Source organism: Plecotus auritus, assembly GCF_963455305.1.
Source record: "Plecotus auritus genome assembly, chromosome: 6".
NCBI classification, from domain to species: Eukaryota; Metazoa; Chordata; class Mammalia; order Chiroptera; family Vespertilionidae; genus Plecotus; species Plecotus auritus.
In genome coordinates this window covers 90,263,898-90,289,015 of record NC_137773.1, presented here as the reverse complement: position 1 = coordinate 90,289,015, position 25,118 = coordinate 90,263,898, and the positions used below count along the sequence as shown (strand labels likewise).

Below are 25,118 nucleotides of genomic sequence, written 5' to 3'. Positions count from 1 at the left end.
GTCAGGCACCTGCATTTTTAAAAAATGCAAATTAAAAGCACACTGAAAATTCACCTCACACCTGTCAGAATGGCTATCATCAATAAAGGCACAATAAATGACAAGTGTCAGTATGGAGTTTCCTCTAAACTGAAAAATACAAATGACTCATAACCCAGTGATTTCACTTCTGGGATTATACTGAAGACATTCAAAAGAAAATATGCACCCTGCATTCATTGCAGCATTATTTGCAATAGCCCCAATTTGGAAGAAGCTCAAGTGCTGATCAGTAAATTAGTGGATAAAAAAGCCATGGTCGAACTCAATTGAGTATTACTCAGCCATAAAAATGAAGGAAATCTTACCCTCTATGACAGCACGGATGGACCTGGAGAGCGTTATGCTAAGTGAATAAACCAGTAAGAAAAACACAAATATCACAAGATTTCATTTACCTGTGGAATCTAAGGAAGAAAAAAAGCTAACAAAGTATAAAAAAACTCAGATGTAGAGAACAGACTGACAGCTGTCAGAGGAAAAGGGGGATAGGAGACTGGATGAAAAAAGGGGTAGGGATTAATTAAACAAAACAAACAAACTCTTAGACTCAGACAACAGCATGGGGATTACCAGAGGGAAAGGGGGTGTGAGGAGGTAGAAGAGGGTAAAGGAGAGGATTAAATGGTGATGGAAGGAGACTTTGAGTGGGGAACACACAATACAATGTACACATGATGTGTTATGAAATTATACACGTGAATCTTATATAATTTTCCTAGCCATTGTCATCCCAATAGGTTAAAAACTTTTTTCAATCTGAAAACATAAAACTTACAAAAATGATTTCTCCAAGAACTTGATGCTATTCTAGAGGCTCCTCTCCCAACTGGTTTCATTTCTGAGCTCTCCTGTGAGTTCCAGCAGCAGGACAGTCTATCCCAGGCATAGGACCTGCCCACAGCATAATTCCCCTAAATGCTGCTCCCAGAGAGACATCATACCCACTGATGTCTATGTGTAGGGAACAGAGAAAGGTTCCCACTCACCACTTGTGATGCCAGAAAAAACAATGATCTATTCAGTAGAGCAATGACAAAATAGGAAAACCTCTCTTGTCTTAGGTCCAGGGAGAGGAGGAGTAAGACAAGCTCCCGGTAGAACCCTAATTATTTTTTCTACAGAGCCGGGGTTGGGAACCTCATTTCTCCCGAGGGCCATCTGGATAGTTATAACATCACTCATGGGCCATACAATATCAGCAACTCAAAAATTAGCCTGCTATCTTTGGTCACACATTTATTGAACTAGCAGAGCCAGAGCAAATGATTCCAGGACCACTTTACAGAGGGACCAATACCATACTCTGCCTGCCATCTGCCTAGAAATGCATGAAAACTCCCACTCTGGTACATAGAAATGAGGCGCAAAAGGCTCAGCCACGCCACATGGGGCAGCACAGCTTCCAGCACCATCTGCCCGGCACCCAGCAGCCACAGGTGAGCAAGTCTGAGAAACAGAAGACAGACCCACACAGCTGGATGTTGGGATGTGCTGTTCCTGGCAGCAAGTTCAAGTGTTGTGTTCACCTGCAGAGGTGTGGATGAGAGTGATGCTGGTGTATCACCCCTCACACCCACACCAAGAGAGCAGGAAAAGCCTTAGGACTCACATAGAGGTCTCAAAGGAGGGCTGGGCTGGCCTCTCAAGCAGCTGAGACCTGGCGTCAGAGCCAGAAATGGAGCCTGGTGTGGTCATGTGGGGCTTTGAAGATGGGTCCTGGGCAAGAGTTCTGCACAGGCAGGGATTCTGTGGTTTGAATCACCTGCCTGCTCTATAGGAGACACCACCCAGGCTTTCTTATCAGCTTCTTCAACTGGGAGGCAATAGGGACAAGAGTGACTGAGGCTCAAGCTGTCAGCAGGCAACCATCAAAAAATGCATATTCCGAGTGCTAATTACAAGGTAAGAAAAACCCTGTGGATCTTGTGCTCTGCTGGGGAGTCAAATGCCTGGGCCTGAGTGTAGGCAGACTCTAAGGTGTCAGTGACCGAGTTGTGTGCCTCCAGGGAAGGGATCATTCCCCAATGTTTCCTGTGGACCTGACTGGTGCCTCCCCCTCAAGAGAGATGCCATAGTCCCACCTCAGGACTCCCAGCAGCAAGCCACCTTGGTGGCTCCACCATGCTGAGGTGAGGGCAGAATCCAGGACAGCCTGAGTTGGGTGCTCAAGGCTGAGTGCCACTCCACCCAACTTCCCCCAAGCCTGACGGGCACCTCAAGGGAGACCCCGAGCCACACCTGCCTCACACTTAGTGGTCCTGTCCTGCAGAGGTCAGGTTCCTGGAGAATCTGGCACAGACTGAGTTGTGCAGCTCTAATTCTGGGGCTGTTTTTCCTTTACAGGCACCACCTGTACATGGTCAAATTTTGGTCTTTTTTCATCTGATAAACTCTGCTGGCCTCATCCTGAGGACTTCCTGAGGCCCTGCCCACCACAAAGGTGTGGAGCATTCAGCAGTAGTGGCTAGACTTGGTATACAGTGGGACATTTGCTTAGAAATGATCAAAACTGTATTTGGGGGGGATTGGAGGAACAATTGCTGGATGTATCAGTGTATGTGGGCCGTGAGCCTTAAGTTGGACCTTTCTATGTTACAGATTTATTGGAAATAAATGCAGAAATTTACATACTCTTTTTATATTTTGTACTTAACAATCCATTCTAGAATGTAAAATTCCTTTAAATAATAAGTTTAGCACATAAAATGTATTGAATTTTCAGAAATTTAGATTTTTTTAAAAAAAATTTTTGTATTGATTTCAGAGATGGAGAGTGAGAGATAGAAGCATCCTACATAATAAAGAGATAATATTCAAATTGACTGTCATGCACTCGCACAAGATGGCTGCCCTCATGTGGTCACAAGATGGCCACCACAAGATGGCCGGCAGGGGAGGGCAGTTGTGGGCAGCCAGGCGAGCAGGGGAGGGCAGTTAGGGGCAACCAGGCCAGCAGGGGAGGAAGAGCAGTTGGGGGGGACCAGGCCTGTAGGGGAGGTCAGGTGGAGGTGACCAGGCCTGCAGGGGAGGGCAGTTGGGGGCGACCAGACCAGCAGGGGAGGGCAACCGGGCCTGGAAGGGCAGTTGGGGGCGACCAGACCAGCAGGGGAGGGGCAACCGGGCCTGGAAGGGAGGGCAATTGGGGGCGACCAGGCCTGGAAGGGAGGGCAGTTGCGGGCGACCGGGCCAGCAGGGGAGGGCAGTTGGGGGCAATCATGCCAGAAGGAGAGCAGTTAGGCGTCTATCAGGCTGGGAGGGGAGCGGTTAGGGGGTGATCAGGCTGGCAGGCAGAAGCAGTTAGGGGCAATCAGGCAGGCGAGCGGTTGGGAGCCAGCAGTCCCAGATTGTGAAAGGGATGTCCGACTGCTGGTTTAGGCCCAATCGCTGTGGGGTCCCAGATTGGCAAGGGTGCAGGCTGGGCTGAGGGACACCACCCCCCCAGTGTATGAATTTCATGCACAGGGCCTCTAGTCCTATATAATAAAGAGCTAATATTAATTAGAATGAATAGCAGAACAACCATCCAGACGACCTTCTGGATGAAGCCGGGGCTACAAGGGCTGAGCTTCTTGCATGAATTTAGTGCATCGTACCTCTAGTCAATAATAACAGAGAATCATTGATCAGCCGCCTCCTGCTCGATCCCTACTGGGGATCAAGCCCACAATGGGGCATGTGCCATGACCTGAATCAAACCCAGGATCTTCAGTCCACAGACTGATGCTCTATCCACTGAACCCAAATGGCTAGGACTACATAATTTCTTGTTTTTTTAAGGGAGAGTGGAAGAGGGAAAGACAGAGACAAACATGGATGCGAGAGAAACACATCGATTGGTTGGTTGCCTCCTGCAGGTGCTTCAACAAGGGCCTGGGCCAGGGAGGAGCCCACAACTGAGGTATGTGCTGCTGACCGGAATCGATCCTGGGACCTTTCAGTCCACAAGCCAATGCTCCATCCATTGAGCCAAACTGGCTTAAGGCTACATAATGTTTTAATAGTTGTCACAACAATTACAATACAAATTCAATCATGTTACCATTTCTAATGTCCATGTTCTCTAAAGACATGCCACCCAAACAATGATCTAAAAATAAAAAATGTGCCTGGTAGGTGTGGCTCAGTGGTTGAGTGTTGACCCATGAACCAAGAGATCATGGTTAGATTTCCAGTCAGGACACAACTGAATTTTGGGTTTGATTCCCAGTAAGAGACATGCAGGAGGAAGCCAATCAATGATTCTTTCTCATCATTGATGTCTCTATCTCTCTCTCCCTCTCCCTTCCTCTCTGAAATCAATAAGAATATATTTAAAAGAATAAAAATGATCCAAACCCCAGCCGTTTTGGATCAGTGGATAGAGCTTCTGCCTGGGAAACAAAGGGTCCTGGGTTGGATTCAGTCAAGGGCATGTACCTTGGTTGAAGGATCCTCACCGGCTGGGGACCTGGTCAGGGCTTCTGCAGGAGGCAACCAATTGAAGTGTTTTTCTCTGTCTTCCCCTCTATCTCCCACTCTCTCTAAAAATCAATGGAAAAATATCCTTGAATGAAGATTTAAAAAAAAAGTGCCTGAAATCCTAAATATATTCATTTTACATCTAGAGGTTTTCTTGCCAAAAAGGGGAAAAAATACACACAAACTATTTGCTTTCACAAATTTCCTTGCTTTTTTCATCTTGTATCTTTCTCTCTTATTTTTTTCCTACTTTGTATTTTCAATCACCTGACATTTTCATTCTCAAGGAAACTAGAGTGAAAGGGCTTCCCTACAGAGTGGATAAAGGCTCTGAAGGAAAGAAACACATACATTGGATTCAGCTCAGATGAGCAGCCTGCTTCCCACAGGACAGAGGAAAGCCACTTTCAGAAGGTTCTACATTCTACACTCTCCCGGCTGAGACAGAACCCCTGGAGTGTTACAGTCCCTGGGGAAGCAGAGGAGGGACAACTGAGCAGCCACCCCAGGAATGAAGTCTGGAGCTCCAATACCCCCCTCTCCCTGGGGAATAATGGAAATGTGCTGGGCAGTTAGACAGACATGAGCAGAGCAAGGAGAATGGGCCAGGGGCAGAAGGTCATACCTAGCAGCAGACAACTGTAGGCTGGGACCTCATCCCAGGGTGACCTTTCATCCCGTAGCATATTGCTGCCATGCAGTTTAGAGCCCAGACCTTTTTCTCCCTAGAAATAACCTCTAGGCCACACTTCTATTTTACCTGCAGGCCCAGAAAAGCAGCAAAGCCAGAAAAGGGATGCAGGGCTGACCTCAGGACCAGCTGCACTGAATGATGACCTGGGCCCTGGCCACAACCAATCAATCGGTGCAGACCCAGACCGTGAAGGGACACATCTGGAAAGCTGCTGAATATTCTGAGATTTTCCCCGGGACCTCCCTTAAAATCTCCACCTTTAAACCCCTAGGGCAGAGAACCCAGCTTGTTCTCCTTCCTGGGAGCATGTCCCACCCTCTCTTCACCCACCCATCCCCCCAGGCCTGTAACAGCTACCTTTCTCACTTCTAAGAGCCAAGGGCCCTTCCATTACCTCTATAACTTGTTTCCTAAGCCCATGCCTTCTAAAAATTACTTCTTCTACCTCTGTGATTTCCCAAATAAATGTTCTCTTATACTTTGAGTCTTGGCTCTGAATTCCTTCCCAGCCAGAATTCAAGCACCTATGCTGCTGAACCCAGATCCGGTCCAACCTCTTGGGTCTAACATGAGGTGCTGTTCCCACCATGCCACCGCCAACAGACGTGCTCCCTCTCTCAGGCTGCAGCTCACAGTGAGGGGGTGCTCAGCTGGATTCAGTGTAAGGTTCTGACCCAAATGAACTCCCAATCTCACAATCCCTACCCCAGGACACACACTCCTGACTTTCCCAGATTTTCTCAATGTGCACCCACACCCTGGATGCAAAACTTCAACCAATGCCTAGAAACAGGCCTAGGGGGACCTCAACTAAAACCTCAGAAGGGGCATCACCCCCTCACGCAGGTGCACTAGTTCCCCAGCTCTCCAGGGCTGTAGCTTCTCTCACTATAAAGGCTCCTTCCATGGTGGGTGTGAGCAGGTAGGACACCTGCAGGGGGAGGCTCCCCCAGAAGGTCAGTGGGCCTTCAAGTACTTCCCTTGGCAGGCTCAAGGGCGTGGGGGGCTTCCTTAGCTTAAAGCACCTGGCCTCAGACCTCTGCTCCCCCTGACGTTGCTCTGGGCCACCACTGATGTTTCAAGTGACTCAAAGCCAGTGTTGGAACAATCAGCAAACTGGCTTAAACCCAGTGTTCATGTGTAAAGAAGGTATTAAAATGGTAAGACACTTTGCTAGCGCAACAAGAAAATCCACAAGTATCTATTATTGCATTAAAAAATATGCTAATGAATTATTGTTCCCATGGCAAGAATTTGTTTTATAAACTATTAATCATACTTCAACACTTCCAGTTTAAGCTCTAAAAATCCATTTCACTCAGTCAAAATAATGGAACTTGTAATATTCCTACCCACTGGAAAGAAACAAGCCAAACAATAATGTACTACATGCAATGTAACAATAAAATATGTTATTTCTCTGAGAGGCACTTGTGTTGAAAATATTTTATACTTTTTTTTTAATTTACTAAATTTTTATTGTTCAGATTATTACAGTTGTTCCTCTTTTTTCCCCCATAACTCCCCTCCACCCGGTTCCCACCCCACCCTCTGGCCTTACCTCCCCACAACTGTCCTCATCCAAGGGTGTACGATTTTTGTCCAGTCTCTTCCTGCACCCCCCACACCCCTTTCCCCTTTGAACTGTCAGTCCACTCCCTTTCTATGCCCCTGATTCTATTATATTCACCAGTTTATTCTGTTCATCAGATTTTTTACTCACTTGATTTTTAGATTCACTTGTTGATAGATATGTATTGGTTGTTCATAATTTTTACCTTTACCTTTTTCTTCTTCTTCCTCTTCTTAAAGAATACCTTTCAGCATTTCATATAATACTGGTTTGGTGGTGACGAACTCCTTTAGCTTTTTCTTATCTGTGAAGCTCTTTATCTGCCCTTCAATTCTGAATGATAGCTTTGCTGGGTAGAGTAATCTTGGTTGTAGGTTCTTGCTATTCATCACTTTGAATATTTCTTGCCATTCCCATCTGGCCTGCATAGTTTCTGTTGAGAAATCAGCTGACAGTCATATGGGTACTCCCTTGTAGGTAACTAACTGTTTTTCTCTTGCTGCTTTTAATATTCTCTCTTTGTCTTTTGCCCTTGGCATTTTAGTTATGATGTGTCTTGGTGTGGTCCTCTTTGGATTCCTTTTGTTTGGAGTTCTGTGCGCTTCCTGGACTCGTAAGTCTATTTCTTTCACCAGGTGGGGGAAGTTTTCGGTCATTATTTCTTCAAGTAGGTTTTCAGTATCTTGCTCTCTCTCTTCTTCTGGCACCCCCATAATTTGGATGTTGGTATACTTGAGGTTGTCCCAGAGACTCCTTACACTATCTTCAAATTTTTGGATTCTTATTTCTTCTTGCTTTTCTGGTTGGGTGTTTTTTGATTCTTTGTATTTCAAATCTTTGACTTGATTCTTGTGGTCCTCTAGTCTGCTGTTAGGTCTCTGTATAATATTTTTTATTTCAGTCAGTGTATGTTTAATTTCTAGTTGGTCTTTTTTCATATCCTCGAGGGTCTCGCTAAATTTATCAGCCTTTTCTAGGAAATTCTTATAAACGTGGTTTTAAAAAACCTTATAACCATGGTTTTGAACTCTATATCCAGTCGTTTGCTTTCCTCCATTTCTTTCATTTGTGATCTGTTTCTTTGTCTCCGCATTTTGGATGCTTCCCTGAGTTGGTAGAGTAGCTTTGTGTGCTAGGTGTCCTATATGGCCCAGTGGGTCGGCCTCCCCAGTTACCTGAGGTGGACACTCTTGATGCACCCCTTTGTGGACTGTGTGCACAGCCTTGTTGTAGTTAAGTCTTGATTGTTGTTGGTATCACTGGGAGGAATTGGCCTCCAGGCCAACTGGCTGTGAGAATCAGCTGTGTCTACGCTGGGAGAACGTCTGTGCTGGAGACACCCTTATGAGGCAAGACTTGCAAAATTACAAAAGCCTCTGTGCTCAGCTTGGATGCGGCGGAGTCTCAGGGCGGAGCAGACAGCCTTGGCTTCCTGTCAGCCCTGCCCTATGAGGCCTCTGGGTCTCAGTGTCTGTCAGTAATCTCTGCAAGCACCTCTGAGAGAAAGCCGCCCTCAAGTTTTGCCCACTGCCAGACAGTCCAGTTTCTCCCAGAATGAGTCTGGGTTCCCAGAGTCTCACCCGGAACTGGAGTTCAGCGCAGTCGGGAGATTTTTGTCTCCCTCCCGCTTTAGAAAGCCAGCCGTGCACTCAGCAGTCAGTCCTCTCCACACGTGTGCGTCTCCATACCTCAGCCTTTTGCAGCTCCTCTGAGTCTCCGTGTGCTTTTCTCTTTCCTTCTAGATCTAGAATTTCCACTCAGCCAGCTTTCCTGTGGTTCTGGATGATGTCCGTTTTGTCTTTTAGTTGTAGTTTTGAAATTGTTGTGCGAGGCAGCAGTTTAGGTATTTACCTATGCTGCCAACTTAGTTTCTCTATGATCTATACTTCGTTTTAAGTTGCAAAGATTGCATACATTTTTATTAATTGGAAACCTGAGACTAAAATAAAGTGAATAAATATTTAAAGACTAGAGGCCTAGTGCACGAAATTCGTGCACGGGGGAGGGGGGTGTCCCTCAGCCCAGCCTGTACCCTCTCCAATCTGGGACCCCTCGAGGGATGTCCGACTGCCCGTTTAAGCCCGATCCCGGTGGGATCGGCCTAAACGGGCAGTCAGACATCCCTCTCACAATCCAGGACTGCTGGCTCCCAACTGCTTGCCTGCCTGCCTTCCTGATTGCCCCTAACCACTGCCCTGACAGCCTGACTGATGCCTAACTGCTCCCCTGCCAGCCTGTTTTCCCCTAACTGCCCTCCCCTGCAGGCCTGGTCACCCACAACTGCCCTCCCTTGCAGACCTGGTCCCTCCCAACTGCCCTCCCTTGCTGCCATCTTGTGGTGGCCATCTTGTGTCCACATGGGGGCAGGATCTTTGACCACATGGGGGCAGCCATCTTGAGTGTTGGAGTGATGGTCAATCTGCATATTACTCTTTTATTAGATAGAATAGAGGCCTGGTACACGGGTGGGGGCCAGCTGGTTTGCCCTGAAGGGTGTCCCGGATCAGGGTGGGGGTTCCCTTGGGGCATGGGGCAGACTGGGCAAGGGGCCTGTGGTGGTTTGCAGGCTGGCCATGCCCCCCAGCAACCCAAGCGGAGGCGCTGGTATCTGGGATTTATTTATCTTCTATAATTGCAACTTTGTAGCCTGGAGCGGAGCCAAGCCTTCTGCTTGCTCCATGGCGGCAGCCATTTCTGTTGGGATTTATGTATCTTCTATAATTGAAACTTTGTAGCCTTAAGTGGAGGCCTGGGCCAGCCAGGGCTTCAGAAGCTTGGCCTCCTCCATCGCCGCAGGCAACCTTAGCCTCTTGCTCTTTCCAGCTCCATGGCTACCGCCATTTCTGTTTGGATTTATGTATCTTCTCTCATTGAAACTTTGTAGCCTTGAGTGGAGGCCTAGGCCGGCAAGGGCAGGCGGAAAGCTTGGCTTCCTCCATTGCCAAGGAAACCCAAGCCTCCCTCCTGCTCTCTGTGGCTGTAGCCATCTTGGTTGGGTTTATTTGCATATTTGCTCCTGATTGGCTGGTGGGCGTGGCTGTAGGTGTAGAAGAGTGATGGTTAATTTGCATATTACTCTTTTATTATATAGGATAACAAAACTTGGGAAGAAGCAGGGCTGATGTACAACATCCAGAAAGTTACCCAAGAGTAACCACCCAAAGGACTTCTCATAGGATTTCTGTTCCCCAGGAAAGATCCTGGAAAGACAGGTACAAAGCTTTGATGCAAATTACTTCCAGGTGGTTATTAGCTACCTGGAAACACACACACACACACACACACACACACACACACACACACACACACTCACACTAAACACTTCTTAAAAACAGCCAATCATTGACTCAGGGAAAATAATAATTAAAATTTTGCATCTGTTCTATTAAAAAAGGGGACAGTAGGTGTACAATAAATCACTTGTGTAAAGTCACATCATCAAAAGCAAAACTTAATATAGTCATGAGCCACATAATAACCTATGGTCAACAACAGACCCCATTTAGGATAGTAGACCCATAAGATTAAATGGATTTGGAATAAAAAATAAAATCCCTAGGAATAAATTTAACCAAGGAGGTAAAAGACCTATACTGAAAAAATTATAATACACTGAAGATACTGGAGAAGATACAAATAAATGGAAGTAAATATTATATTCATGAATAAGAAGAATTAACATCATTAAAATGTCCATACTACCCAAGGTGATCTATAGATTCAGTGCAATTCCTACCAAAACACCAATGACGTTTTTCACAGGACTAGAACAAATAATTCAAAATGTTGCCAGCTGGTTTGGCTCAGTGGACAGAGGGTTAGCCTATGGACTGAAGGGTCCTAAGTTGGATTCCGGTCAGGGGCATATGCCTGGGTTGCAGGCTTGATCCCCAGTGTGTGGCATGCAGGAGGCAGCCGATTGATGATTCTCTCTTATCATTAATCTTTCTGTCTCTCTCTCCTCCCTTCCTTTCTGAGATCAATAAAAAATATATTTTTTAAAATAGTAATAACTCAAAATTTTATATGAAACCACAAAAGACCCCAAATAGCTATAGCTATATTGACGAAGAAGAACAAAGTCAGAGATACCACATTAACTGGTATCAAACTATACTACAAAGCTATCATAATCAAACCAGCATGGTATCAGCATAAAAACAGACATATGGACCAATGAGAGAGAACAGAGAGCCCACAAATAAATCCACACTTATATGGTAAATTAATATATGACAAAGGAGACAAGTACACACAATGGAGTAAAGACAGTCTATTCAATAAATGCAGTTGAGAAAATTGGAAAACGCATGCAAAAAAATGAAACCTAGATGAGGTTCTTACACCATATACACAAGAATTACCTCAAATGGCTTAATGACTTAAATGTAAAACTTCTACAGTAAAAACTCTTAATATTTCTCTTAACAATAGTTTTCTGACATGTCTCTTTGAGCAAGGCAAATAAAAGGAAAAATAAACAAATAAGACCATCTCAAACTAAAAAGGTGTTGCAGGGCAAAGGAAACCATCAACAAAATGAAAATACATCTAACAGAATGGGAAAACATATTCGGCAATGATCTATCTATAATAATAAAAGCCTAAGCGACCATCGCAACTGAACGGACAACCAAACAGGCTGCGTGGGGCGACTAGGCCGGCAGGGGGGTTAGTGAGGGACAACAAAATGACTGAGCAGCAGGCTGAGTGGGGTGAACAGGCTGGTAGGGGGGTTAGTTAGGGGCGACCAAACGACTGAACAAGCAGGCTGTGTAAAGTGACCAGGCCGGCAGGGGCGTTAGTGAGGGGTGACTAAACGACTGAGCAGCAGGCTGTGTGGGGCAACCAGGCCCGCAGGAGGGGCAGTTGAGGGCACCTGGTGGCAGGGGCGGGGTAGTGAGGGGTGATTAGGCCAGCAGAGGGGGGCAGTGAGGGGCGACCAGGTTGGTGGGGGGGGGGACAATTGGAGGTAAACAGGCTGACAGAGGGGGCAGTAAGGGGCAACCAGGTTGGCGGGGGGAAGTTAGGGGAAACCAGGTCGGCAGGGAGAGGGCAGTTGGGGGTGACCAGGCCAGCAGGGGGGGCAGTTAGGGGCGATGAGGCAGGCAGGCAGGCAGGTGAGCAGTTAGGAGCCAGTGGTCATGGACTGTGACAGGGATGTCCGGCTGCCGGTTTAAGCCCGATGCCCAGGATCTGGCCTAAACCAGCAGTCAGACATCCCCCGAGAGGTCCCAGATTAGAGAGGGTGCAGGCTGGGCTGAGGGACACCTTCACTCCATTGCACAAATTTCATGCACTGGGCCTCTAGTATACTAACCAAAGAGGAATATGTAAATTGTCTGGGACACCCGTCACAGTAACAACCGAACAGCAGGCTGTGTGGGGCAAGCAGGCCGGCGGGGGGTTAGTGAGGGACGACCAAATGACTGAACAGCAGGCTGTGTGGGGCAACCAGGCTAGCAGGGGGGCAGTTGGGGGCAACCAGGCTGGAGAGGGGGGGGACAGTTGGGGGCGACCAGGTCGGCACAGGGGGCAGCTGGGGGTGACTTGGCCGGCAGATGGGGGTTAGTTGGGGGCAACCAGGCCGGCAGTGGGGGCAGTGAGGGGCGACCAGGCCAGCAAGGGGGGAGGCAGTTGCGGGTGACCAGGCTAGCAGGGGAGGAGCAGTTAGGGGCAAACAGGCCAGCAGAAGGGGGCAGTTAGGGACAACCTGGCTAGCAGGAGGGGGCAGTAAGGAGCGACCAGGTTGGTGGGGCGGGGGGGAGGACAGTTGGGGGAAACCAGGCTGACAGGGGGCCAGGTTGGGGTGACCAGGTTGGCAGGGGGGGCAGTTAGGGACGACCAGGCTGACAGGCAGAAGCAGTTAGGGGTGATCAGGCTGGCAAGGGGGCAGTTAGGGGCGATCAGGAAGGCAGGCAGGTGAGCAGTTAGGAGCCAGAGGTCCCAGATTGAGAGAGGGTGCCAGCAGTCGGACATCACCCAACGGGTCCCAGATTGGAGAGGGTGCAGGCTGGGCTGAGGGGACCCACCCCCGCCGTGCAAGAATTTCATGCACTGGGCCTCTAGTACATCTAATAAGGGGTTAATATCCAAAAGTTATAAAGAATTCATATAAGTCAACACCAACAAAACAAACAATCCAATTAAAAAGATGGGCAGAGGACCTGAATCTCCAAAGAGGACATACATTACAGATGACGAACAGACATATGCAAAGATGTTCAGTGTTACTATTCATCAAAAAAATACAAATTAAAACTACAATTGTTTCCATTGGTTGGAGCATCATTCCCAAAAGGGTGCAGGTTCAGTTGTGGTCAGGGAACATACCCTGGTTGTGGGTTGGATCCCCAGTTGATGGTACAGGAGGCAACTGATTTCTCTCTCTCTCTCTCTCTCTCTCTCTCTCCCTCTCCAATAAACAAATCCTCAGTTGAGGATTACAAGGAAAAAAACACAATGAGCCATTAACTCACACCTGTCAGAATGGCTATCATCAGTAAATCAACAAACAAGTGCTGGTGAGGATGTGGAGAAAAGGGAATCTTTATGCTGGTGAGAATGAAGATTGCTGCAACTACTATGGAAAAACAGTATGGAGGTTCCTCAAAAAATTAAAAATGGAACTGCCTTATGACCCAGCGATTCCACTTCTGGGTATATATCTGAAGAAACCCAGAGCACTAATTTAAATGAATATATGTTCATTGCAGCTTTATTTACAATAGCCAATATATGAAAGCAACCCAAGAGTCTTTCAATAGGCAAGTGGATAAAGAAGAAGTGGTACATATATACAATGGAATATTACTTGGCCGTAATAAAAATGAAACCTTACATTTTGCAACAGTATGGATGGACTTAGATGTTAAACTCAATGAAATAAGTCAGACAGAAAGATAATTACCATATGATTCTAATTATATGTGAAATCTAAAGAAAAAAATCAATGAACAAACAAAATAGAAAGACTCATAGAGATCAGAACGATGGTTGCCAGAGGGGAGGATGTTTGGGGGATGGGTGAAATGGTGAAGGGATTAAGAAATGCAAATTGGTATGATTAAAAATAGTGGCAGCGTAAGTTGATGTTGCACAGACATGGTTCTGGGAAAAACTTGAAGAACAACTAATATATAGAAAAACTTTCTGAATAATCAGTGGAAGATTTGCTGGAGAGAACCCCGATAACCAAGGACCGAATGTGGAGACCCCATAGAGATTGGTAGGTGGGGCGGAAGTGCAAAGGAATGGCCAGGCACTCAAAGCCAGCAACTAAAGTTCTGGAGACATATCTCAGCTGTGGGGGGTAAGGGGGGTCACAGAGAACTCTGGGATCTAATCCCCAAGTTGGGCACCCCCGCAGAGAGCATAACTGAAAAGGGTACCCACATAATATCTGGCTGTGAAAATCAACAGAGTTGCTATCTGTCAGGGAGTGATGGGTGAAAATTAAGCCACCCTCTGAAATGGCTAACACACAAAATTCTCTGTAGAACCACTGACCTTATGCTCTGCCAGAGGGACAGTGGAGTGGACTGAAGCTCTGTGAGCAGAAGCCAGGATTGGGGACTCAGAAGGTAGAGTTGACGAGGCATACATGCCCAGTTTCCTGGGCTGAATTATTTCCTTACACAGTAGAGGGCATCTTTCCCACATAGACATTTGCCTTACATGGGGGAAAGGCAGTTGACACACCCTATTGGAAAACACCTTGCCCTGAGGCCACTTGGGAGACTAAAAATAACAATTAGCCTCCAGGCAGAAGACACTGCCCTACCCTGTTGAAAAATACTCTCCCCACAACTCAGAACCATTGCCTGTGGGGACAATTCAAGTCAGATTCCTATCAGTGTGTAGGTAGAGGTGGTCTCTGGAGACTTTGAGTCTTTGCCTGATCTAATTAGTTAGAAACCATGTTTGACACTGTCCTGCACTAGAGTTTGAGAGGCCTAGAGGATCTACTTGGTACATAGTCACAAACCCAAACAGATAGCCAAAATGAGGAGACAAAGAAACAACCCCCAAACGAAAGAACAAAAGAATTATCCAGAAAAAAAAAGAGACAAATGAAGCAGAGATAAGAAATTTATCTGTGGAGAGAAACCAAGATGGCGGCATAGGTAAGCACCTAAACTGCTGCCTCACACAACCATTTCAAAACTACAACTAAAAGACAGAACGGACACCATCCAGAACCACAGGAAAGCTGGCTGAGTGAAAATTCTACAACTAGAAGGAAAGAGAAAAGCTCACAGAGAATTGGAGGTACGGCAAAGGGTCTTTGTGCGCGCAGAGAGGAAGGGCGGCTGAGAGCCTGGCTGACTTTCTCTGGCAGAGGGGGAAAGGAAGCCCCCGACCGCACTGAACTCCAGTTCTGACTGCACTGAACCCCAGTTCTGGGCGAGCCCCTGGGGACCCACGCTCTTGTGGGGGGAATCTGGACTGTCGGGCGGAGACTCGGGAGCCGGGGAAGGCAGTGGTCTGAAGGCGCGCGCGTGCCAGTGTGCACAAAGGCTGCGGAGGTTGCCACAGGCTTTCCCTAGTGGAAGGGAGTCAGAAGCTCCTGACTGCACTGAGCCCCTGTTCTGACTGTACTGAACCCCAGTTCCAGGCAAGCTCCCGGGACCCACGCTCTTGTGGGGGGAATCTGGACTCTCGAGCGGAGACTCGGGAGCCGGGGAAGGCAGAGGTCGGATGGCGCGCGCGTGCACGCAAGGGCAAGGCTGACGGGAAGCCAAGACTGTCTGCTCCGCCCTGAAACTCCACCCCATCCAAGCTGAGCACAGAGGCTATTGCAATTTGGCAAGTCTAATTCTATAAGGCTGTCTCCAGCACCGAACTTCTCCCAGCATAGACACAGCTGATCCTTACAGCCAACTGGCCTGGAGGTCAATTCCTCACAGTGATACCAACAACAATCAAGACTTAATTACAACAAGGCTGTACACACAGTCCACAAAGGGGTGCACCAAGAGTGTCCACCTCAGGTTAACTGGGGAGGCAGACCCACTGGGCCATATAGGAAACCTAGCACACAAATCTACTCTACCAACACAGGGAAGCAGTGAAAATGCAGCGTCAAAGAAACAGATCACAAACGAAAGAAATGGAGGAAAACAAACGACTGGATATAGAATTCAAAACCACAGTTATAAGGCTTTTCAAGAATATCCTAGAAAAGGCCGATAAATATAACGAGACCCTCGAAGATATGAAAAAGGACCAACTAGAAATTAAACATACACTGACTGAAATAAAAAATATTATACAGAGACCCAAAAACAGACTAGAGGAACACAAGAATCAAGTCAAAGAATTGAAATACAAAGAAGCAAAAAACACTCAACCGAAAAAGCAAAAAGCAAAAAAAAAAATCCAAAAAGTTGAAGATAGTGTAAGAAGACTCTGGGACAACTTCAAGCGTATCAACATCAGAATTATGGGGGTGCCAGAAGAAGAGAGAGAGCAAGATACTGAAAACCTACTTGAAGAAATAATGACCGAAAACTTCCCCCACCTGGTGAAAGAAATAAACTTACAAGTCCAGGAAGTGCACAGAACCCCAAACAAAGGAATCCAAAGAAGACCACACCAAGACACATCATAATTAAAATGCCAAGAGCAAAAGACAAAGAGAGAATATTAAAAGCAGCAAGAGAAAAACAGTTAGTTACCTACAAGGGAGCACCCATACGACTGTCAGCTGATTTCTCAACAGAAACTATGCAGGCCAGACGGGAGTGACAAGAAATTTTAAATGTGATGAATAGCAAGAACATACAACCAAGATTACTCTACCCAGCAAAGCTATCATTCAGAATTGAAGGTCAGATAAAGAGCTTCACAGATAAGAAAAAGCTAAAGGAGGTCATCACCACCAAACCAGTATTATATGAAATGCTGAAAGGTATTCTTAAAGAAGAGGAAGAAGAAGAAAGTAAAGATAAAAATCATGAACCACAAATACATATCTATCAACAAGTGAACCTAAAAATCAAGTGAATTAAAAACCTGAGGAACAGAATAAACTGGTGAATATAATAGAATCAGGGGCATAGAAAGGGAGTTGACTGATAATTCTCAGGGGGAAAGGGGTATGGGGGGTTCATGAAGAGACTGGACAAAAATCATACACCTATGGATGAGGACAGTGGGGGGGAGGTAAGGGCAGAAGGTGGTGTGGGAACCGGGTGGAGGGGAGCTATGGGGGGGGAAAGGAGAAACAATTGTAATAATCTAAATAAAGATTTAAAAAATAAAAATAAAAATAAAATATTTTTTTTAAAAAAGAAATTTATCTGTAACGAAGTTCAGAGTATGATGTTAAAGATGATCCACAGCATGAAAAAAGATACAGTAACTATGAAAAAAGAACAGCTGGAAATAAAGAATGACATAACATTAATAAACAACACATTGGAAGGAATACACTGCAGATTAGGAGAAACTGAGGATCAAATCAGTGAATTAGAAGACAGAATTGAAAATATCACTCAATCAGAGAACCAAAAAGAAAAACCAATTAAAAAAACAGAATAGCTTAAGGAAGCTGTGGTACAATGTGCAATGTAACAATAGTAGAATACCAGGTGTGCCAGAGAGGCAGAAAGGGAGAAATGGATAGGGAGCTTGTCTGAAGACATAGTGGCAGAAATCTTCCCTCACCTGGTAAAGGAAAAAGTCACACAAGTTCAAGAGGCACAGAGAATCCCAAGGAAGCAGAACCCAAACAGACCGTGGCACAGACACATCATAATTAAAATGCCAAAAATTAAAGACAAAGAGAGAATCTTAAAGGCAGCAAAAGAAAAGCAAACTGTTAACTACAAAGGAGTTCCCATAAAGCAGACACCTGATTTCTCATCAGAAACTCTACAGGCCAGAAGGGGATTCCATGAAGTACTCAAGGTAATGGAAAGCAAGAATCTGAAACCAAGATTACTATATCCAGCAAGGCTATCATTCAAAATCGATGGTCAAATAAAGAGATTCCCAGACAAATAAAGGCTAAAGGTGTGCATCACCACCAAGCCAGAATTACAAGAAATGCTAAAGGGGGCAAAGGGCCTAAATAGACACTTTTTTTTTTTTTAATATATTTTATTGATTTTTTTACAGAGAGGAAGGGAGAGGTATAGAGAGCTAGAAACATCGATGAGAGAGAAACATCGATCAGCTGCCTCCTGCACACCCCCTACTGGGGATGTGCCCGCAACCAAGGTACATGCCCTTGACCGGAATCGAACCCGGGACCCTTCAGTCCGCAGGCCGACGCTCTATCCACTGAGCCAAACCGGTTTCGGCAGACACTTTTCCAAAGCAGATATACAGAAGGCCAATAGACATAGGAAAACACGATTAAAGTCACTAATTATCCGAGAGATACAAATCATAACAACAAAGAGGTACCATCTCACACCTATCAAAATGGCTATCATCAACAAATCAACAAATGACAAGTGCTGGCTAGGATTTGGTGCACTGCTGGTGGGAATGCAGACTGGTGCAACCACTGTGGAAAACAAGGTGGAGTTTTCTCAAAATATTAAAAATAAAACTCCCATTTGACCCAGTAATTACACTTCTAGGTATATATACCAAGAAATCAGAAACACTAATCAGAAAGGATATATGCACCTCTATGTTCATAGCAGCAAAATTTACAATAGCTAAGAGTTTGAAATAGCCTAAGTGCCCATCAGCAAATGAGTGGATTATCTATACTATGAGTGGATTATCTATACGTGGCATATCTATACTATGGAATACTATGCTGCTGTAAAAAAGAAAGAATTCTTACCATTTACAACAGCATGGATGGATCTAGAGAGCATGATGCTAAGCAAATAAGCCACTTGGAGAAGATAAATATCACATGATCTCACTCATTTGTGGAATATAATGAAAAACATAAACTGATCAACAAAAAATAGATCCATAGACATAGAAGCATCAAACAGACCGGCAAACCTCAGATGAAAGGGGGGGAGCATAAAAGATCAAGCAAAGGACTTCTATGCATGCATAGAAGCATAAGTAATGGACACAAAAAGGAGAAGGGTGAGGGCATGTGCTAGGGGTGGGAGTAGCTGGGAAGAGGTCAATTAGGGAAAAAGGAGATATATGTAATATTTTAAACAATAAAGAATTTAAATTTTTAAAATTGCTAAAGAGACTCCTGTAAATGAGAAAAAGAAACAGAGAGAAACCTAGGCATACAGAATGAAGATGGCAATAAATAGCTACCTAGCAATAATAACCCCAAATGTAAAGCGATTAAATGCTCCAATGAAAAGGCATAGGGTAGCTGAATGGATGCAAAAACATGACCCAACTATATGCTGTCTACAAGAGACCTACCTCAGAACAAAAGACACACACAGAATGAGAGTGAAAGGATGGAATCAATTTTTCCATGCAAATGGAAAAGAAAAAAAATGCTGGAGTAGCAATATTCTTATCTGACAAAATACTTTAAAATGAAGGCCATCACAAGAGACAACAAAGATCAATACACAATACTAAAGGGAGAGATCCAACAAGGGTATATAACCCTGTTAAACATATATGCACCCAATATAGGAGCACCTAAAACATAAAAAAACTTCTGGAGGACTTAAAGAAGATACTGACAACAATACAGTCATAAAACGAGACTTCAACACCCCGCTGACTTCACTGGATAGATCTTCCAGATAAAAACTTAACAAGGAAACAGTAACTCTAAAGGATACATTGGATCAGATGGATTTAATTGGCATTTATAGAACATTTGACCCCAAACCAGCAGAATATACATTCTTCTCAAGTGCACATGAATCATTCACAAAGACAGACCACATCGGGACACAAAACAAGTCTCTACAAGGTCAAGAAGATTGAAATCATATCAAGCATCTTCTCAGATCACAGTGGAATGAAATTAGAAATCAACTACAGGCGTCTGGCTCCCGCTCTCACAGCCATTGCAGTACATTGAGCTCCATAGAGACAGCGCCGGGGCAAGTGAGAGCCGGCCGGGCACTGGGTGACTGTGTGCTCGGGCACTGGGTGACTGTGTGCTCGCTGAGGGAAAGTAATTAAACATGGGCAAAGGAGATCCTAAGAAGCCGAGAGGCAAAATGTCATCGTATGCTTTCTTTGTGCAAACTTGCCGGGAGGAACACAAGAAGAAGCACCCAGATGCTTCAGTCAACTTCTCAGAGTTTTCTAAGAAGTGCTCAGAGAGATGGAAGACCATGTCTGCTAAGGAGAAAGGAAAATTTGAAGACATGGCAAAGGCGGACAAGGCTCGTTATGAGAGAGAAATGAAAACTTATATTCCTCCTAAAGGGGAAACAAAAAAGAAATTCAAGGATCCCAATGCACCCAAGAGGCCTCCTTCGGCCTTTTTCTTGTTTTGTTCTGAGTATCGCCCAAAAATCAAAGGAGAGCATCCCGGCCTATCCATTGGTGACGTTGCAAAGAAGCTGGGAGAGATGTGGAATAACACTGCTGCAGATGACAAGCAGCCTTATGAAAAGAAGGCTGCTAAGCTGAAGGAGAAATATGAAAAGGATATTGCTGCCTACCGAGCTAAAGGAAAGCCTGATGCTGCCAAAAAGGGAGTTGTCAAGGCTGAAAAAAGCAAGAAAAAGAAGGAAGAGGAAGAAGACGAGGAAGATGATGAGGAGGAAGAAGAAGAGGAAGATGAAGAAGAAGATGATGAAGAAGAAGATGATGATGATGAATAAGTTGATTCTAGCGCAGTTTTTTTTCTTGTCTATAAAGCATTTAACCCCCCTGTACACAACTCACTCCTTTTAAAGAAAAAAATTGAAATGTAAGGCTGTGTAAGATTTGTTTTTAAACTGTACAGTGTCTTTTTTTGTATAGTTAACACACTACCGAATGTGTCTTTAGATAGCCCTGTCCTGGTGGTATTTTCAATAGCCACTAACCTTGCCTGGTACAGTATGGGGGTTGTAAATTGGCATGGAAATTTAAAGCAGGTTCTTGTTGGTGCACAGCACAAATTAGTTATATATGGGGATGGTAGTTTTTTCATCTTCAGTTGTCTCTGATGCAGCTTATACGAAATAATTGTTCTGTTAACTGAATACCACTCTGTAATTGCAAAAAAAAGTTGCAGCTGTTTTGTTGACTTTCTGAATGCTTCTAAGTAAATACAATTTTTTTTATTAAAAAAAAAAAAAAAGAAATCAACTACAGTAAAGACACCCAAAAACTTTCATACACATGGAAGCTAAAGAGAATATTATTAAAAATGAATGGGTTACCAACAAGACCAAGAATGAAATGGAAACAAATGAAAATGAACACACAGCAACCCAAAATCTCTGGGACACAGCAAAAGCAGTCCTGAGAGTGAAGTTCATAGCACTGCAAGTCTACCTAAAAAAAAAAAAAAAAAAAAAAATCTGCAATAAATTATTTAACCCTACAACTTAAAGAACTAGAAAGGGAACAACAAGAGCAGAGTAAGTAGAAGGAAGAAAATAAAGATTAGAGCAGAAACAAATAACATATAGGCTAAAAAACAGCCTATCTAATAAAAGGGTAATATGCAAATTAACTGTCACTCTGTCATAAATATGGCGGTGCCCATAGCCACAAGATGGCGGCGCCCAGTTCTCTCAGCCCTGTTGGAGTCCCCCAGACTCAGTGGGGGTGGCCACTAAGAGCAATCAACAGACAATGGGGTATCACCTCACACCTTGTCAGAATGGCTACCATCAACAAGTCAACAAAAGACAAGTGCTGGCGAGGATGTGGAGAAAAGGGAACCCTAGTACACTGCAGGTGTGATGCAAACTGGTGTAACCATTATGGGAAACAGTATAGAGTTTCCACAAAAATTTAAATATGGATCTGCCATTTGACCCATTCATCCCACTTCTAGGAATATATCCTAAGAAAACCTGAAACACCAATCAGAAACAATGTATGCACCCCTATGTTCATAGTGGTATAATTTACAATAGCTAAGATCTGGAAACCGTCCAAGTGCCCATCAGTAGATGAGTGGATAAGAAAGCTATGGTACATTTATACCATGGAATACTATGAAACAGTAAAAAAGAAGAATCTCTTACCATTTGATCAGCATGGAGGGACCTGGAGAGTATCATGCTATGGGAAATAAGTCAGTCAGAGAAAGACAAGTATCACATGATTTCACCGTTATGTGGAATGTAACAAAAAATCTATCTTCTCTATCTATCTATATAAAAGGCTATCTATATATATAAAAGGCTAATATGCTAAGTATTACCGTCCTGGTAATGATGTTACATAGCAATGCCCAGCTTCCTCTCCCTAGCGACTAGCCTCCTTGCAGTTTCTTCAGCTCAGGAACACCACTTGCTTTATAGCAGGTGGGAACATTTACACTTTAACCAAATGTCTGTGAAGCATTTTCACATGCCTCATCTCATTTGATCCTCACAGAAGTCCGGAAGTAGGTAGATAGGAGACTCGGTGGAATCCTATTTTCTTTTCATTAGCCAGAAAATGGAGATTTAGAAACCTTAGGAACTTGACCCAACTGAAAAGAAGTAAGAAATGGTGGACCTTAAAAATAACTTAAGGTATTCTCAGTGCACAGAATATAGTCAAACACTGCTGTAGTTAAATATTTTACCTTTAGTTCTCCCTGCGTAATGTACAATAATAATCTGCTTCATGTTGATATTCACTGCTGTGTTGATGACAATTACCTGAAGGAGAAGTTGGGGTGCTTCACTGGGCTGGAAGAGTTTAGCTACATCGGAATGCAGGTCTAATTAAGTAAGTTTATTCTTTTTTTTTTTTTTAAATATATTTTATTGATTTTTTTACAGAGAGGAAGGAAGAGGGATAGATAGTCAGAAACATCGATGAGAGAGAAACATCGATCAGCTGCCTCCTGCACACCTCCTACTGGGGATGTGCCCGCAACCAAGTTACATGCCCTTGACCGGAATCGAACCTGGGACCTTTCAGTCCGCAGGCTGACGCTCTATCCACTGAGCCAAACCGGTTTTGGCAGTTTATTCTATATCTATAAAAGGCTAAGTTGACTAGCGCCTGCTCGATACAAATAAAGGTCTCACTGGTGCCAATTGCACACGTGTGTTTCAATCTGTCATTGTCGATCATGAATTTGGTTGACACTTCTATTATAGAGAAAGGGAGATTGGCAATATTAAAATATTTATTCTAATTAATTTCCTTTCAATGTGCACAAATTCGTACACTGGGCCACTAATAAACAGATCAAAGGAGTGAATCCAGAGGCATGAAAGCATGGAAGAGAGTGCAGAATCTCAGAGGGAAGGTGGGGGAGGGTGGGTGGGTGGGATTTAATCAACCAAAGGCCGTGAATGCATATATGCATAAACCATGAACACAGACAATAGGTTGTTGAACAGCTGGGAAGAGGGATGTGGTGGGGGGAGGTGGTCAGGAGAGGGCTGGAGGGGATCCATAGGGGGAAAAAGGTGATATATGTAATACTTTCAATAATAAAGAATTATTTTTTTAAAAGAGGAGGTACAAATTGGTAGTCACAAAATGGTCAGGGGGAAGTAATGTATAGCACAAGAAATATAGTCAATAATATTTTATTAACTATGTGTGGTATCTGATGGGTATTAGACTTTATAAATTATGTACATGTCTAACCACTATGTTGACACCTGAAACTAATGTAATGTGTCAACTTATTGAAAAAAAATTTAAGCCCTAGCCAGTTTGGCTCAGTGAATAGAGCATCGGCTTGTGGACTGAAGGGTCTTGGTCAAGGGCATGGACCTTGGATGCAAATGCCCTCGCTAGCCTGAGCCCTGGTCGGGGCACGTGCAGGAGGCCACCAGTGGATGTGTTTCACTCACATCAGTATTTCTCTATGTCTTTCCCTTTCTCTTCCACTCTCTCCAAAAATCAATGAAAAAATATCCTCAGGTACATATTTTTTAAAAAAAAAATTTTTTTTAAAGAAAATGGTGTACACACACACTGAGGACTATTATTGTATTATTCAGCCATTAGAAAAAGAAATTCTGCCACTTGTAACAACACATTCATGGACCTTGAGGGCAGGATGCTTTGTGAAATAAGTCAGAGAAAGGGAAATGCCACGTGTTCTCACTCATCTGTGGGTCCTTTAAAAAAACAACTCCATAGATTCAGAGCACAGATTGATGGTTACTAGAGGTTGCAAGAGTGGTGTATGAGGGTGTGGTGGGGTTCAAATGGATGAATGGTTTCAAAAGGTACAAACTTCCAGTTATAAAGTCAGTCATGGAAATGGAGCTTACAGCATGGTGACTGCAGTTAGTAATATATTTCAAATTTGAAAGTTGTTAAGTCTAAAAAGTTCTCTTTACAAGAAAAAACATTCTGTAAGTATGTATGATGACAGGTGTTAACTAGACTTATTGTGATGATCATTTCACAATCCTATCAAATAGGGCAATATGCTATTTAGCCCTGACGCTATAACATCATGACTGGTCAGCAGGAGGCATGCACAACAGGAGCCAGTGGGCGGGGACTACCATCAACAGGAGGGCCTCTGTGCGGGTGGCCCAGGGCGGCCAGGCCTGAGGGTGGCAACCTGCTCTGCTATCTTGAGTTTGTGGTTTCCAAGGAAACAGCCAGAAGGGATGATAAACCCTCCTCCGCAAACAGTGCAGGCTCGCCTATCTAAACAGCGGCTTGAGCCTTTCCCGCAGTGAATGACCCTAACCCTCCCTGGATCAGGCAGGTTCCTGTGAGTGCAATCTCCACGCAATACAATGGGTGCTGAGTTTCATCTCCGGCAATATCATGCTCGGGCAGCGGGGAAGGAAGGGAAAAGGCATCATGTGGGGTAGCTCTGGCGAGCAAGCAGAAGGAAACCATGTCTGGCAGACACTCCCCTGCCACCCCATTCAACGTGTAAGAAGAATCAAATAAACCAATACAAACACCTCGCCCCTGCCCCGGGAGAGATCTGGGACTGAGGGGCGTCCTGCCCAGACATTGCATACCTGCTTCCCACCCCCTTCATCCAAATGGACAGGTTAGGGAGTTAAGGGGAGGAGGAGCCTTACAGGAAAGGGATCCCCGCAACAGCACCCCTGCCCTCCCTCCAGACCTGACCCCTTGGAGCGCAGGGCCTGACCCCACCCCCAGCAGATTTCCATATCCCAGACCCTCCAGTGCTTCCAGGCACTGGGTAGGTATTCCGAGTCTTCCCTGCCTTGCAGAAGCTGACCCTCACTGTCTCCTACCCCAGAAGCACTCTGTCCTTCCCAACTTTCAGTCTTTATAACCTAAATACATGGTGGGCATAGTTGCTTCTCCACGGATTTAATTTGG

The 25,118-nt window shown here is 44.8% G+C and overlaps 2 protein-coding genes across 2 annotated transcripts in view; one reads left to right on the top strand and one right to left on the bottom strand.

Annotated features, from left to right (window-relative positions):
• The window catches only part of LOC308251452 (uncharacterized protein), a 98,731-nt gene that overhangs the window by 70,682 nt on the left and 2,931 nt on the right, over positions 1–25,118 (bottom strand). The window lies entirely within an intron of this gene.
• Positions 19,820–20,958, top strand: LOC308252283 (high mobility group protein B1-like). Its single transcript, XM_080676653.1, has one exon. It carries the CDS (start codon positions 19,859–19,861, stop codon positions 20,504–20,506), a length of 648 nt encoding a protein of 215 aa, XP_080532779.1. The 5' UTR covers positions 19,820–19,858; the 3' UTR covers positions 20,507–20,958.

What these genes read in the sequence shown, in the direction of transcription:
- LOC308252283 (XM_080676653.1), top strand. Translation starts at nt 19,859, where the DNA reads ATGGGCAAAGGAGATCCTAAGAAGCCGAGAGGCAAAATGTCATCGTAT.